Below are 14,620 nucleotides of genomic sequence, written 5' to 3'. Positions count from 1 at the left end.
TAAACCAAGTTTCAATGGTAGTAAACATACACACCAAAGTAACAATACAGACATAGTTCAAACATTAGCAACTAGACAGAAAACCCACTACTTACTCAAAGATAAGCATTGTGCCTCTGTCAATCAGTCCCTTAGAAAATGTGACCAGCATCACCAAACCCTGATCTACCTACCACACCATCAGCAGATAGCTGATAGCACTTACAATGGCCGTGTTCCAGGCAGGCACTTGGGCATAAGGGCACCATATGTGCGGGCTTAATTGCAGGCCAATGGAGCAAGTCTGTCAAAGCCAATTATAGGCTTGTTATTTTTTACTCTGGCATTTCAGTCTTTACTGAAGTTATAAGAGTTATAACATTTTACATTTACACAGAGCAACTTACAGTAGTGAGTTGTGCAAACATTTTCAGACTTTTTATTTTCGTACTGGTCCCCTGTGGGAATCAAACCCACAACCTTGGCATTGCAAGCACCATGCTCTACCAACTGAACCACACAGAACCAAGAAGGTAGTGCTGTCACTCAGGTTAGTCTTTGGACTCATTACAATACTGACTAGTGTGTGTGTGTGACTACAGGGTTGGTGAAGAGGCTATCTCTCTCAGGTTACTCAGAGAATGAGCCAGTACTAAAGAGACTGTAAGTAAGTAAGACTTGTCTGAGCCAGAATGACACAAATTATTGCAGCATTCTTAATAGATGACTTTCAAAGAGGTTTTGAAAGAAATGCCGCCATAGATGTTGTGACCAATACAGTCGTGTTTCGTAACGTCAAAATGGCTGTCAAAACAACAGGGTTCAGAGGGTCTTGAGTTGATGAAGTACCTACTTCTACTACAATGAGTGTTTTCATGTTTGTCACCTACAGTCTACATCGCTACAAGCACCCATATTGAACATGATTGGACAGTCAAACAGTAAAGAGTACTCTGTACTGTACATCATAGTGATCAACATACTCTTTTTTTCTTCTTGCAATTATTTTATTTTTATTAGGCTAACAATATAATTTCCCCAACAGAGGCAATGTAATATGAGTGGTAGCAGCAAGCCAAGTGCAGAATTACTTTTATATCAAATTATACTGAACATGACCACAGTAATGGAATACTTTATTCAGATTTGTTCCTATTATAATACCTTGTAGTGCTTAATATTCTACACAGTGAAGCGTTCCCTGACTGGTTGCAGTGTCTATATCAACATCAATCCAACTATATTTCTGTTACTCATTTTCAGTGACTCACAATACACAGTACTATGCACCGTTCATTAATAAATCGACTTTTTATTGCACTGATTATGTTTATAACTAGCAAACATATTGCACTGCTTATGTTAATCTACTATAATTACCTTAATCAGAATACCAGGTCTTCCATCACACGTTTGTTGCTCTTATCTATCCATCTCTTAAAAGTATGTTTTCAGAAAAGGTCTCCCTCTCTCTGTGTCCTTAACTAACCTCACTTCCTCCTCACATCCATAGCCACACCTCAAAACTAGGTAGCACTTTATTTCGCACCACTATTCAAGGTATGACAACTGCTCGGCCTCCGACCGCAAGGCGCTACAGAGGGTAGTGCGTACGGCCCAGTACATCACTGGGGCCAAGCTTCCTGCCATCTAGGACCTCTATACCAGGCGGTGTCAGAGGAAGGCCCTAAAAGTTGCCAAAGACTCCAGCCACCCTAGCCATAGACTGTTCTCTCTGCTACCGCATGGCAAGCGGTACCGGAGCGTCAAGTCTAGGTCCAAAAGGTTTCATAACAGCTTCTACCCCCAAGCCATAAGACTCATGAACAGCTAATCAAATGGCTACCTGGACTATTACACTGCTGCTACTCGCTGTTTATTATCTATGCATAGTCACTTTACCCCTACCTACATGTACATATTACCTCAATTCCCTCGACTAACCTGTATCCCAGCACATTGACTCGGTACCGGTACCCCCTGTATATAGCCTCGTTATTGTTATTTTATTGTTGCTCTTTTATTTTTTACTTCAGTTTATTTAGTAAATATTTTCTTAACTCTTATTTTTCTTAACTGCATTGTTGGTTAAGGGCTTGTAAGTAAGCATTTCATGGTAAGGTCTACACCTGTTGTCTTCGGCGCATGTGACAAATACAATTTGATTTGATTTTAAATACCAGTTAAATGTGTACTGTCAAATAAAGTGCCACCCAAAGCTTAGATCCAGGCTGGTGCCACAGCTGTAAGTCACTTTTTAAACTAGGTCACATGCTCAGTCCAAATGTAGGTCAGTGGTGTTGTGTGTTTTCCAAAATGCGCCTGGTAAAACATGGTATAGAACATAGTATAAGCCGTTGCAGTAGGATTACAGCAACTTCAACTTCCTCATCTGACTGACTGTATGTGGCAAGGCCCTAAAAAACACGAACAGGGAAAAAATGAAATACTTTGATCAAGTCCATCCATTTAACAAGGTTAACCAGTTTTTCCTGCTTTTTAGCACATATTTTTGACAGCCTTTCATGTTCTCACTTTAGGCAAAGAATTATGCTTTTTGATGGAATCCAACCTTCTGTTTCATACCGCACGTGTTCTTTATTTGTTTCTTGATGGCAGTTTTTAAAAGGCTATATCTTCCTGTTAGTAAGGCTTTCAACCCATCAGTGTTGAAGGAATGGGAAAAATAACGACAGAAGGAAATTATAAGATACAATTAATACGTTTTCCCTGCTCTCTCCTCCTCGCACCTCTCAGAGGTGTCCCCGGTGCTGGCGGGCTTCCTGGGCGCCGGGGTTCTGGTGGTCTCGGTCACGGTGGCCGTCTTCCTCTGGACCTGCTGTCAGCGTCGCTACCGACAGCTGACGGGGAGCTACAAGCTCCAGTCGGGACCCTGCGACCCGGCCGTGGACCCGCCCTACAAGTTCATCCACATGCTCAAGGGAATCAGCATCTACCCGGAGACACTCAGTAACAAGAAGATCGTCCGCGTGGGTCGACGCCCGGGCTCCTCGCGAAATGGCGGCGGATCTGGCGTTGAGTGGGGTCGTAATGGCGAGCGAGGAAGAGGTGGAGGGGGAGGAAGGGTGATGCTGGTGGATGCTGACCCAGAAACGGGCCTGCTCAATGGCTCCACCCACCTGCAGATGAGCCACCTGCTGCCCCCTGCCGGACAGCCCAGGCTAGAGCGGGCGCTGCCCATCCGTGCCGACTACTGCTGCCTGGAGAGCAGCTCCGGGGGTAACAGCAGTAGCAGTAGCTGTGATGCCAGCAAGACAGCCTCACCCTTTACCCCGTGTCAGGGGGAGGGCACCACCACGCCGCCCGCCGCCCTAGGCACCCTCAGCCTGTCCGTGGACTACAACTTCCCCAAGAAGGCGCTGGTGGTGACCATTGTTGGCGCCCAGGGTCTTCCCGTTATGGACGAGCAGTCGGGTAGCTCGGACCCCTACATGAAGATGACCATACTACCAGAAAAGAAGCATCGGGTCAAGGTGAGACTTGTTCCTCTGGAGGTTTCTTCCTACCTACAGGGTTGATCCTTTCCACTGTTTTCTCTGATTTGCTTTGTTGAGGGTTTAGGTATTTGGGATTGCGGTCCCAATTAGGCTAATACTGTTATTATTGAATTATTTGAATTATCATGATTACAGAATAAGATAAAAATAAAAATTGTGCAAACATGATTGGGGCCCTGGGCAAGAAAAGTTTGAAGACCCCTGCATTATCCCTCAAATGTTTATTGTAAAAGAGTTACTGGAAGTGTTTAAGTGTTACTGTGAGTGTAACTGTTTAAGTGCTACTGTCACAATAGCAACCAGACTGAAATATGACCAATTGCTCTGCAGACCCGCGTTCTGAGGAAGACCCTGGAGCCAGTGTTTGACGAGACGTTTACGTTCTACGGTGTGGCCTACAGTGCACTACCTGACCTCACACTGCACTTCCTGGTGCTCAGCTTCGACCGCTTCGCCCGTGATGATGTCATCGGGGAGGTGGCAGTGCCTCTGGCCGGTGTGGACACCAGCACGGGACGAGTCCACATCACCCAACAGATCAGCAAGAGACACATCCAGGTGAGGGATGGGGATGGAAGAAGGGAAAGGGAGGGAGGGAGGGAGGAGAGAAGGAATTACTTGTATTTATTACCTTTATTTAAATAGGTTATTAAGAACATTCTCTTTTACAACAATGACCTGACAAAATACACATCCTGGTTAGAGAATGGGAATTAGGAATGGAGAGAAGGAGAAGGAGGGAGAGAGAGGAGAAACCGGATGAAAGTGAGAAAGGAATGTTTTTATTGAGAGGAATAAAGGTGAGGAATCGAGGGATGGAGGATAGATGATGAAAACTACTCTAGAATGAGGGACAGATGAAAAGGGGAAGGAGGACGAACGGGAGGGAGGGAATGGGGTGTGGTAAAAGAGAGCAATTCATAGAGAGATGAGTAGACAGAATTTGAGGATAGAGGGAGGAGTTGGAATGGTAAGGAGGGAGAGAAGGAAGGAAGGAGAGAGAGGAGGAGGTTAGGATGGAGAAGTGGAGCAGTTAAGGGGCTTTTATGGCCAGCAACACTAGAGATGAAGAGGGGGAGGGGATAATGAGAGAGAGGGGGAAGAAAGAGAGAAAGAAGAGAGGGAGAGCAACAATCATCATAATTGTCTTGGCAGAAGGGCGATACATTTGCAAAATAAATGTACAGATTTCAATATGAATGATGAAATGGTATAAACAACCAATCTCTCTCTCATTTAATCATTTTCATACACGGATGCACTCACAAACGTTCCACACACACACATGCAGCTGCAATGTGTGTGTGTGTGTGTGTGTGTGTGTGTGTGTTGATTGGAGGCCCATTAGACCCATAAAAGCTGAGAGAGGCTGGTCTTATCTCTGACTGTAGGAAGACATCCATTAGAGTCAGCAACGGAAACAAAAGCCTCATCCCCACATCATTACACATTATCCATATATGACAGAGAGAGGAGGGGGAGGGAGGGGTGTGGGAGAGCAGAAAGACAGAGAAGAGAGGGAGGGCAATGGAGAGAGAGAAGAGAGGGTGATGGAGAGAGAGAAGAGAGGGTGATGGAGAGAGAGAGGGAGGGTGATGGAGAGAGAGAAGAGAGGGTGATGGAGAGAGAGAAGAGAGGGTGATGGAGAGAGAGAGGGAGGGTGATGGAGAGAGAGAAGAGAGGGTGATGGAGAGAGAGAGGGAGGGTGATGGAGAGAGAGAAGAGAGGGTGATGGAGAGAGAGAGGGAGGGTAATGGAGAGAGAAAGAGAAATAGAGGGGGGAGGCTACTCCCATTGACAAGAAAGAGCCCCACCCATAGCACAGAGAGGGAGAGACATGGAGAGAGAGACCTCCGCCCAACACAATCTGCACTGAGAAAAAGATTACAAAGATACAGAGAAACCAGCACTGAATGCATACTACACACAGCCATTAGGCAGAGAGAGAGATTAAAACATAAGAACGCATTCAGTACACACAACCACTGTCTCTTTTCCACTCTTCAAAGACAGCAGACACATGTGTAAACACATTACATGCATAAGTATCATTCCCAGTGCCACTGTAAGCCTGTCAAGCGAGGCAGTACAGATATGTATACACACATGCATAATATCTTCTTCCATATACACATACACCCACTCCAACATTCTCAATTTCGTCACACTATTTCACACCCCTCTCCCTCCTATGGAGATTTATAAGTACATACTTCCACCATCTCCTCTCTTGCTTTCTCTCACTCTCTCTCCTCCTTATCTCTTTACTCCCTCATTCAGAAGAGGGCCTTAAATTGAATTCCCTCCCATTTTACTGTAGCCTGAAGGGGTTTAGAGATGAGGGAATCGATCTTCCAGTAGAGAGAGAGAAGGAACAGGAACAAGGAGAGGGAGAGAGAGATTAGTTTCAGTAAATGAAAAAGAAAGACATAGGTATCTGCTGATGAAGTGGAGAAAGAGAGCGATGGCACTGAACAGATGAAGAGGGAAAAAAGAATAAGAGTACGAGAGAGAGAGATGGATGATACAGTAGGAGGGGACGAATGAGAGCAAGAAGGGCGCTATTGGCCGGAGAGAGAGCGAGATGGATGAAACAGTAGGAGGGGACGAATGAGAGCGAGAAGGGCGCTATTGGCCGGAGGGAGAGAGAGATGGCAATGCGATAAAAATGAGTGTGGCTGGACCATAAGTCCAGAGGAGACGTCCATTAAACTTTTATCGTGGGGGAACTTAAGTGGAGGGGGAAGCTTAAATTATTGAAGTGGCGGGCAGTAAAGACGTCACACTCATTACGACAGCGGTAGCTCACACACTTAGCGGTTGTTCAAAAAAGCTATTACCCGTTTAGAACATAAAAAGGTATATTTTGAGTACTGCCATTGTGATTCTCTACCATTCTACAGTGCTGAAACGCTTCAAAACTACCGTTCAGCACAAGCCGTCCAAATGTCACATTGGTTTTGTCACGCCCTGACTCTGGGGACTCTTATTTGTTGAGTCAGGGTGTGATTTTCTATGTGGTGTAGATCTATGTTTATAGTCTAGTATGTCTAGATCTATGTTGGCCGGTGTGGTTCCCAATCAGAGGCAGCTGTCGCTCGTTGTCTCTGATTGGGGCCCATACTTAGGCAGCCTATTGGCACTAGTGGGTTGTGGGATCTTGTTCCGTGTGAGGTATGTTGTTTGTGTACAGTGGACTTCACGTTTCGTTTCGTTTGTTGTTTTGTCGGTTGTTTAGTCATTTAAACAAACATGTATGCATATCACGCTGCGCCTTGGTCTGACCCGTCTGTAAACGAACGTGACAGAAGATCCCACCAAACAAGGACCAAGCAGCGTGCCCAGAAGGAGCAAACGCCGGGGATTCAACGGGAGGTAACTTTAGTAGATGTCCTCCTCGGTTGGGGGAGAATTACTGAGGAGGAGGCCGTCCGTTATCGGGAGGCGATGAAGGTTGATGCCCAGGTAGGAGAGGAGAGACGGCGCCAACCGTGCCGACGACGGAGACCCGAGAGGCAGCCCCAATAATTTTTTTTTTTGGGGGGGGCACACGGGGTGGATGACGAGGCAGTGGAAGGGCGAATCTGCAGGTTAGGAGAGGAGGCCACCATGTTACGGGGGCTATTGGTTCAGAGGGAGCAGGAGTTATTCGGTCAGAGGGAGGCGCTACAGGAGGCTAAAAGGGAGAAGGAAAGTGTAGAGGCACGGCGAGAGGAGCTGGTTAGGCAGCAGAAGGAGCGGGGGTTAATAAAGGAACCCAGTCCCGCTCCTCGCACCAAGCAAGTGGTGCGTGTTGCCAGTCCGGTCTGGCCCGTCCCTGCTCCCCGCAATAAGCCAGTGGTACGTGTTCCCAGTACGGCCCGACCCGTTCCTGCTCCTCGCACCAAGCCAGTGGTGCGTGTTGCCAGTCCGGCCTGTTCCTGCCCCTCGCACCAAGCCAGTGGTGCGTGTCGCCAGTCCGGCCCGGCCCGTTCCTGCTCCTCGCACCAAGCCAGTGGTGCACGTCGCCAGCCCAGCCCGGCCTGTACCTGCTCCCCGCACCAAGCCAGTGGTGCGCGTCGCCAGCCCGGCCCGGCCTGTTCCTGCTCCCCGCACCAAGCCAGTGGTGCGTGTTCCCAGTACGGCCCGGCCCGTTCCTGCCCCTCGCACCAAGCCAGTGGTGCGCGCCGCCAGCCCGGCCCGGCCCGTTCCTGCTCCTCGCACCAAGCCAGTGGTGCGCGCCGCCAGCCCGGCCCGGCCCGTTCCTGCTCCTCGCAACAAGCCAGTGGTGCGCGTCGCCAGCCCGGCCCGGCCTGTACCTGCTCCCCGCACCAAGCCAGTGGTGCGCGTCGCCAGCCCGGTCCGGCCTGTTCCTGCTCCTCGCACCAAGCCAGTGGTGCGTGTGTCCAGTCCGGCACGGCCCGTGCCTGTTCCACCGGTGCCTGGTCCGGCACCGGTCAGCTGCTCCACTCCGGAGCCAGAGCAGTCCGCTCCACCGGTGCCTGATCCAGCTCCGGTCAGCTGCTCCACTCCGGAGCCAGAGCAGTCCGCTCCACCGGTGCCTGATCCAGCGCCGGTCAGCTGCTCCACTCCGGAGCCAGAGCAGTCCGCTCCACCGGTGCCTGATCCAGCTCCGGTCAGCGGCTCCACTCCGGAGCCAGAGCAGTTCGCTCCACCGTCGTCGGGTCCAGCTCCAGTCAGCGGTTCCAGTCCAGACCCAGACGTCAGCCCCTCTCCAGGTTCGGGGTCTCCCACACCAGGGTCCAGACAGGGCTTGGTACTTTGTGGAAGGAAGGAGAGGGGAAGCAGCGCGCCGAGGTCCAGACCAGACCAGGGGCGCAACAGGGAGGCGGAGAGTAAGAGGTTGTCACGCCCGGAGCCGGATCCGCCTCCGAGGCGGAATGCCCACCCGGCCCCTACCCTGTTAAGTAAAGGTTGTGCGGTCGGAGTCCGCACCTTTGGGGGGGGGGGGGGTACTGTCACGCCCTGACTCTGCGGACTCTTATTTGTTGAGTCAGGGTGTGATTTTCTATGTGGTGTAGATCTATGTTTATAGTCTAGTATGTCTAGATCTATGTTGGCCGATGTGGTTCCCAATCAGAGGCAGCTGTCGCTCGTTGTCTCTGATTGGGGCCCATACTTAGGCAGCCTATTGGCACTAGTGGGTTGTGGGATCTTGTTCCGTGTGAGGTATGTTGTTTGTGTACCGTGGACTTCACGTTTCGTTTCGTTTGTTGTTTTGTCGCTTGTTTATTCGTTCCAAATAAACATGTATGCATATCACGCTGCGCCTTGGTCTGACCCATCTGTAAACGAACGTGACAGGTTTATATGGCGGCATTAGCTCCTAGCGCTGTTATGACTTTTCTCTCAGCTCATCTTGACTAATGATGCCATAGGAGACTGTGGTAAATGGGATAGGCCTCCTGTAATGTCTCTGTCTTTAAGACTTAAAGAAATAAACCAAGCGCAAACTGAGTCTATGGTGTGTTCATTCATATACTAAAAAGGTGCTTGAAAGGATGAGAACTGTACCATTTACTTGTACTTTAAAGAAAATATTTTAAAAATATTAAAATGTCAGGGAACTAAGCAACGCTAAAAATGGTGGGTCATTTCTGCATTTCGCACTGCAGTGAGTCTATGGCATGTTAATTTATATACTCAAAAGGTGCTTTTAAGTATGAAATGCACCATTTACTACAGCAGTACTTTAGAATATAGTCAAAAGGATTACAGTGTTAGGGAACTGAACTATTGTACACTACAAATGGTTGTGTACAGACTTCAGTGGTTTCAGACTATTTGTCTTTCGTTGAGCAGAGCTCCCCCTCCCCTAGTGGTGATTCTAAATGAGATGTGGCATTAAGTCCTGCTCACTAATGAAAAAGCTCCAGATGCACTGTACTAGAGACAATTAGGAGGCTATCTATTTATGTCATACTTTGCATGCACACGCACGCATGCCAACACACACGTCCTGGCCTGGGTAATTCCCTATTTCTCCTTTCTAAGTTCAAGCTCAGCTTTGGGCCGCCTCCCACAGTGCATTGCCATGGTGACACCTAGGTGTAGTATAAGAATTCACGCTCTGAGAAGTGAGTGAGAGGCATGAAAGCAGTGAAAAAGAGAGTCCAAGAGTAAAACAGAGCGAGATGAACAGAAAGATGGGGATAGCCGCAGGTCTCAATACAGTAGATTACTTTTACTGAAATGATCTATGGTGTATGAATTGTGTGCATAGTGGAAGTGTAGGTCGGTGGGTTATGAAGGTATAATGACTGCCATATTTGTGTGCAAGGCAGGTTTTATGTGTATGAGTGTACTTTATGGGTACTTTGTGTGTACGTGTGTGTGTTCTAACTATGTGTTCTCCCCACAGTGTGTGTGTATCTACATTCTAACCCTGCGTTCTCTCTGCAGTGTGTGTGTGTATCTACATTCTAACCCTGCGTTCTCTCTGCAGTGTGTGTGTATCTACATTCTAACCCTGCGTTCTCTCTGCAGTGTGTGTGTGTATCTACATTCTAACCCTGCGTTCTCTCTGCAGTGTGTGTGTATCTACATTCTAACCCTGCGTTCTCTCTGCAGTGTGTGTGTATCTACATTCTAACCCTGCGTTCTCTCTGCAGTGTGTGTGTATCTACATTCTAACCCTGCGTTCTCTCTGCAGTGTGTGTGTGTATCTACATTCTAACCCTGTGTTCTCTCTGCAGTGTGTGTGTATCTACATTCTAACCCTGCGTTCTCTCTGCAGTGTGTGTGTATCTACATTCTAACCCTGCGTTCTCTCTGCAGTGTGTGTGTATCTACATTCTAACCCTGCGTTCTCTCTGCAGTGTGTGTGTATCTACATTCTAACCCTGCGTTCTCTCTGCAGTGTGTGTGTGTATCTACATTCTAACCCTGTGTTCTCTCTGCAGTGTGTGTGTATCTACATTCTAACCCTGCGTTCTCTCTGCAGTGTGTGTGTGTATCTACATTCTAACCCTGCGTTCTCTCTGCAGTGTGTGTGGATCTACATTCTAACCCTGCGTTCTCTCTGCAGTGTGTGTGGATCTACATTCTAACCCTGCGTTCTCTCTGCAGTGTGTGAGCCGTGGGGAACTGCTGGTGTCTCTGTCCTACCAGCCTGTCACTCACAAGCTCAATGTGGTGGTGCTGAAGGCCAAACGCCTGCCCAGGATGGACATCACTTGCCTATCAGGCAGTAAGTACTACACACATACACACACACACACACACACTCACACACACACACACATCTCACCCCCTTTCCGCTCTATCCATCCCTCACAGACCCATACGTGAAGGTGAACGTGCTCTACAGCCGCAAGCGCATCGCCAAGAATAAGACGCACGTGAAGAAGTGCACACTCAACCCTGTTTTCAACGAGTCATTCATCTACGATGTGCCCGCTGAGCTGCTGGCCGACGTCTCTGTGGAGTTCCTGGTGGTCGACTTCGACCGTACCACCAAGAACGAGGTGGTGGGCCACCTGGTGCTGGGTGGCCAGAGCCTCATGCCCACTGGGGTCACCCACTGGAGAGAGGTTTGCGACAACCCCCGCCGGCAGATTGCCAAGTGGCACACCCTGGGCGAGTATTAGGACAGCTCAGAAAAATCTCCCAAAATGTTCCAAAATTTCTCGGAGTGGGTATTCTGTCGAAAAACCGCCACCACCACCACTACTATTTCAATCATATTCTCTTAGAAAGATAAATAAATAATTAAATAGAACCCTTCCGCCTGAAATAAAGAGACACAACCAGACCACCGTAACCCCACCCAACATGGACTTGTACGGTTGGACCACTCGCTTCTATGAAAAATTACCGCAACCATTGAGACGACCACTGGGAACGAGACAAATCTGACCAGACTTTCAGGAATCACTAACGACAAAAGACTTGATTGAGGATTTCAAAATAAAAATCTGAATATATATATAAAGACATATTCGAATGTATACACAAATATATAGCCTACACATTCAAGACTGTTTGCGATATCCATGTGGTCCTACCGGTTGGGTGGGTGTGTAAAGGGGATGGTTTATCCAATCAGAGTTCACAACAGAGTGCATCACAACCACCCTTCTCCAGCCTCTGCCACCCATAGGTATAAACATTATATTACTTGCATGCTTGAACAATTTAAAAATAAAACACATCTGGGAAGGAATGTGGCCACAGAATACAGTATGTATACCAATTCCCTTTAAACCAGGAAGTATCCCCTGGTATTGCACAAAATTGGGAGGGTTTATGTTAATTAGAGAGTGTGGTTAATTTATATTGATGGGGCTGTTTTTTAAAGTAGGTACGTTCTTTTTTTTATAGGAGTGTTAATATTAGAGGTGTGGTCTATTTATGGGGCAGGATGTGGTACTATATTACAATATTTACAGGGGATAATACAGTTATCGCTAAGTGTTTAAGTTATGGGCAGGTAAGGCTATAGGGATGTCTTGATTATATTTATCACCACGTTTATGTTTCTTAATTTCTTTGTGGACCATATATGTTTCATCAGTAAGCTCACATGTAGCAACAATACCCATGAAACTCAATAGTCAAACTGCAAACTGCAAACTACAAGCACCTCTCTTATCCTATTTTACCGAGACAGAGACAAAATGGCCCTTTTGTGGGGCAGATTCATACCAACACTGGCATAACAATCGGACATTATTCACTTGCAGTTTACGTACATGTTGGAAAACCTGTGTTCAGTATATTACAATATGTCTATAATAAGTCCATTGCATTGTGGAGCTAATCAAAACAGTTCAATCTAAATTGAGGGGATGAAGCTACAAATCTCAGTTATATTCCTTCACTGAACCCTCCCTCAGTAGCACACAACATTAGTGGATTACAGTAAATTGATGATTTCTGGTTTTACTTTGTGACTGCTGTTGCTCTCCCTATCATTTGATTGGTGCATTTCTTTTTTGACCTGATGTGATTGGTTGAGGCGAGGCTGTAGCCTGTAGTATGGATAGCTATAATTGACCGGATCGCAGTGTACCGAAAGCCTCTGTTATAGTACATCTGTTGTCATGGTGACCACATGAGCAGAAGGCCATGAGATTATCTGTAACTTTGTGTCTGTCTATCACCAATTTTACCAGAGAGAGCTTTGTAGTTCATATGCTGTTCCACAGTGGCCATTTGACCCTATATACACTTGCATGGTAGTGCTTTTACTCCTGTTAATTTATTAGAATAAATAATTCTTTAGAATTAGTCAAATGTATAGTCATGCTACTGGTAACAGCTCAGTAGATCCTTGTTTGAACTCACCATCTTAAGAATTGTACATTAATTTTTTTAATATATTTTGTGTGGGGTAAGTATGTGTAAGAATGCAAATGTTCATTTTCTGCAATGTCACATCCACTGAACTCAACAAAGGTTTCAAAGTGTCAGCTCTCGTTCTGGTGCCATGCCTTCTCCCTGAGCTCTCGCTCTCTGTGTATCACCGCTGTTGCTCCACAGCACGGTCCCCATTCTGTCAGAGGTTTTTTTTTTTACTCTGATAGTCAATAGCGATCAAAGGAAGTCAAGCTGTCACTGCACACTATGTCTCTTTGCTGTGTGTATACACACTGTATCTCATTGTATGTGTACACTGCTAACCACTTAGCTTGAATGTTGCATATCCCTACACTCACACACAGGTAAGCATTGTACACAATCAGCTACACTGGCCTCTGAGGTGCTCAAACTGCGTCCTTATTTTGTTGTTGTATTTTTTGTATTTTTATTTAACCAGGTAAGCCAGTTGAGAACAAGTTCTCATTTACAACTGCGACCTGGCCAAGATAAAGCAAAGCAGTGCGATAAAAACAACAACACAGAATTACATATGGGGTAAAACAAAACATAAAGTCAAAAATACAACAGAAAATATATATACAGTGTGTGCAAATGTAGCAAGTTATGGAGGTAAGGCAATAAATAGGCTATAGTGCAAAATAATTACAATTAGTATTAACACAGGAATAATAGATGTGCAAGAGATGATGTGCAAATAGAGATACTGGGGTGCAAATGAGCAAAATAAATAACAATATGGGGATGAGGTAGTTGGGTGGGCTAATTTCAGATGGGCTGTCGCTCTGGATAAGAGCGTCTGCTAAATGACTAAAATGTAATGTAAATGTCTGTGTACAGGTGCAGTGATCGGTAAGGTGCTCTGATAACTGATGCTTAAAGTTAGTGAGGGAGATAAGAGTCTCCAGCTTCAGAGATTTTTGCAATTCATTCCAGTCATTGGCAGCAGAGAACTGGAAGGAATGGCGGCCAAAGGAGGTGTTGGCTTTGGGGATGACCAGTGAGATATACCTGCTGGAGCGCATACTACGGGTGGGTGTTGCTATAGTGACCAATGAGCTAAAATAAGGCGAGGATTTGGCTAGCAGTGATTTATAGATGACCTGGAGCCAGTGGGTTTGGCGACTAATATGTAGTGAGGGCCAGCCAACAAGAGCGTACAGGTCACAGTGGTGGGTAGTATATGGGGCTTTGGTGACAAAACGGATGGCACTGTGATAGACTACATCCAATTTGCTGAGTAGAGTGCTGGAGGCTATTTTGTAAATGACATCGCCGAAGTCAAGGATCAGTAGGATAGTCCGTTTTACGAGGGCATGTTTGGCAGCATGAGTGAAGGAGGCTTTGTTGCGAAATAGGAAGCCGATTCTAGATTTAACTTTGGATTGGAGATTCTTAATGTGAGTCTGGAAGGAGAGTTTACAGTCTAACCAGACACCTAGGTATTTGTAGTTGTCCACATACTCTAGGTCAGACCCGTCGAGAGTAGTGATTCTAGTCGGGTGGGCGGGTGCCAGCAGCGTTCGATTGAAATAAAGTAGCTGCAATGCTAGCTTGAGTTTGCGCTAACTTGAGCTAGCAAATATATTAACATACGTTTTTGTTATAAAATGTTATTTGCGTGGTTTAGTCACTCAGCAAGCTTCTTTGGCTAATGCTTGGCATATCACAGTTTTATGTAGATACCATCGATAGCAGTTTTGGCACTATGTGTTTAAGCGGGCAGTTGTGTCCTTTCCTATGAAAGTAATCACATTCCACAAGGAACTGAGAGTAGGCAGTATGCACATCTAGGCTGCACA

At 46.6% G+C, this 14,620-nt stretch overlaps 1 protein-coding gene across 1 annotated transcript in view; it reads left to right on the top strand.

The window, feature by feature from the left end:
- The window catches only part of LOC311122793 (synaptotagmin-11-like), a gene marked incomplete at both ends in the record, with an annotated part of 17,155 nt that extends 6,069 nt beyond the window's left edge, over positions 1 to 11,086 (top strand). The window contains 4 exons of the mRNA XM_084158104.1: positions 2,737 to 3,473; positions 3,828 to 4,055; positions 10,566 to 10,686; positions 10,776 to 11,086. Coding sequence (XP_084014230.1) covers positions 2,737 to 3,473; positions 3,828 to 4,055; positions 10,566 to 10,686; positions 10,776 to 11,086 — 1,397 coding nt within the window. The remainder of the gene's footprint in view (positions 1 to 2,736; positions 3,474 to 3,827; positions 4,056 to 10,565; positions 10,687 to 10,775) is intronic.
- Positions 11,087 to 14,620: the final 3,534 nt, after the last annotated feature.

The sequence above is a fragment of the Coregonus lavaretus genome (genome assembly GCF_964263955.1).
Source record: "Coregonus lavaretus genome assembly, chromosome: 3".
In the NCBI taxonomy this organism is placed as follows: Eukaryota; Metazoa; Chordata; class Actinopteri; order Salmoniformes; family Salmonidae; genus Coregonus; species Coregonus lavaretus.
This window is presented reverse-complemented; position numbering and strand designations above follow the sequence as displayed.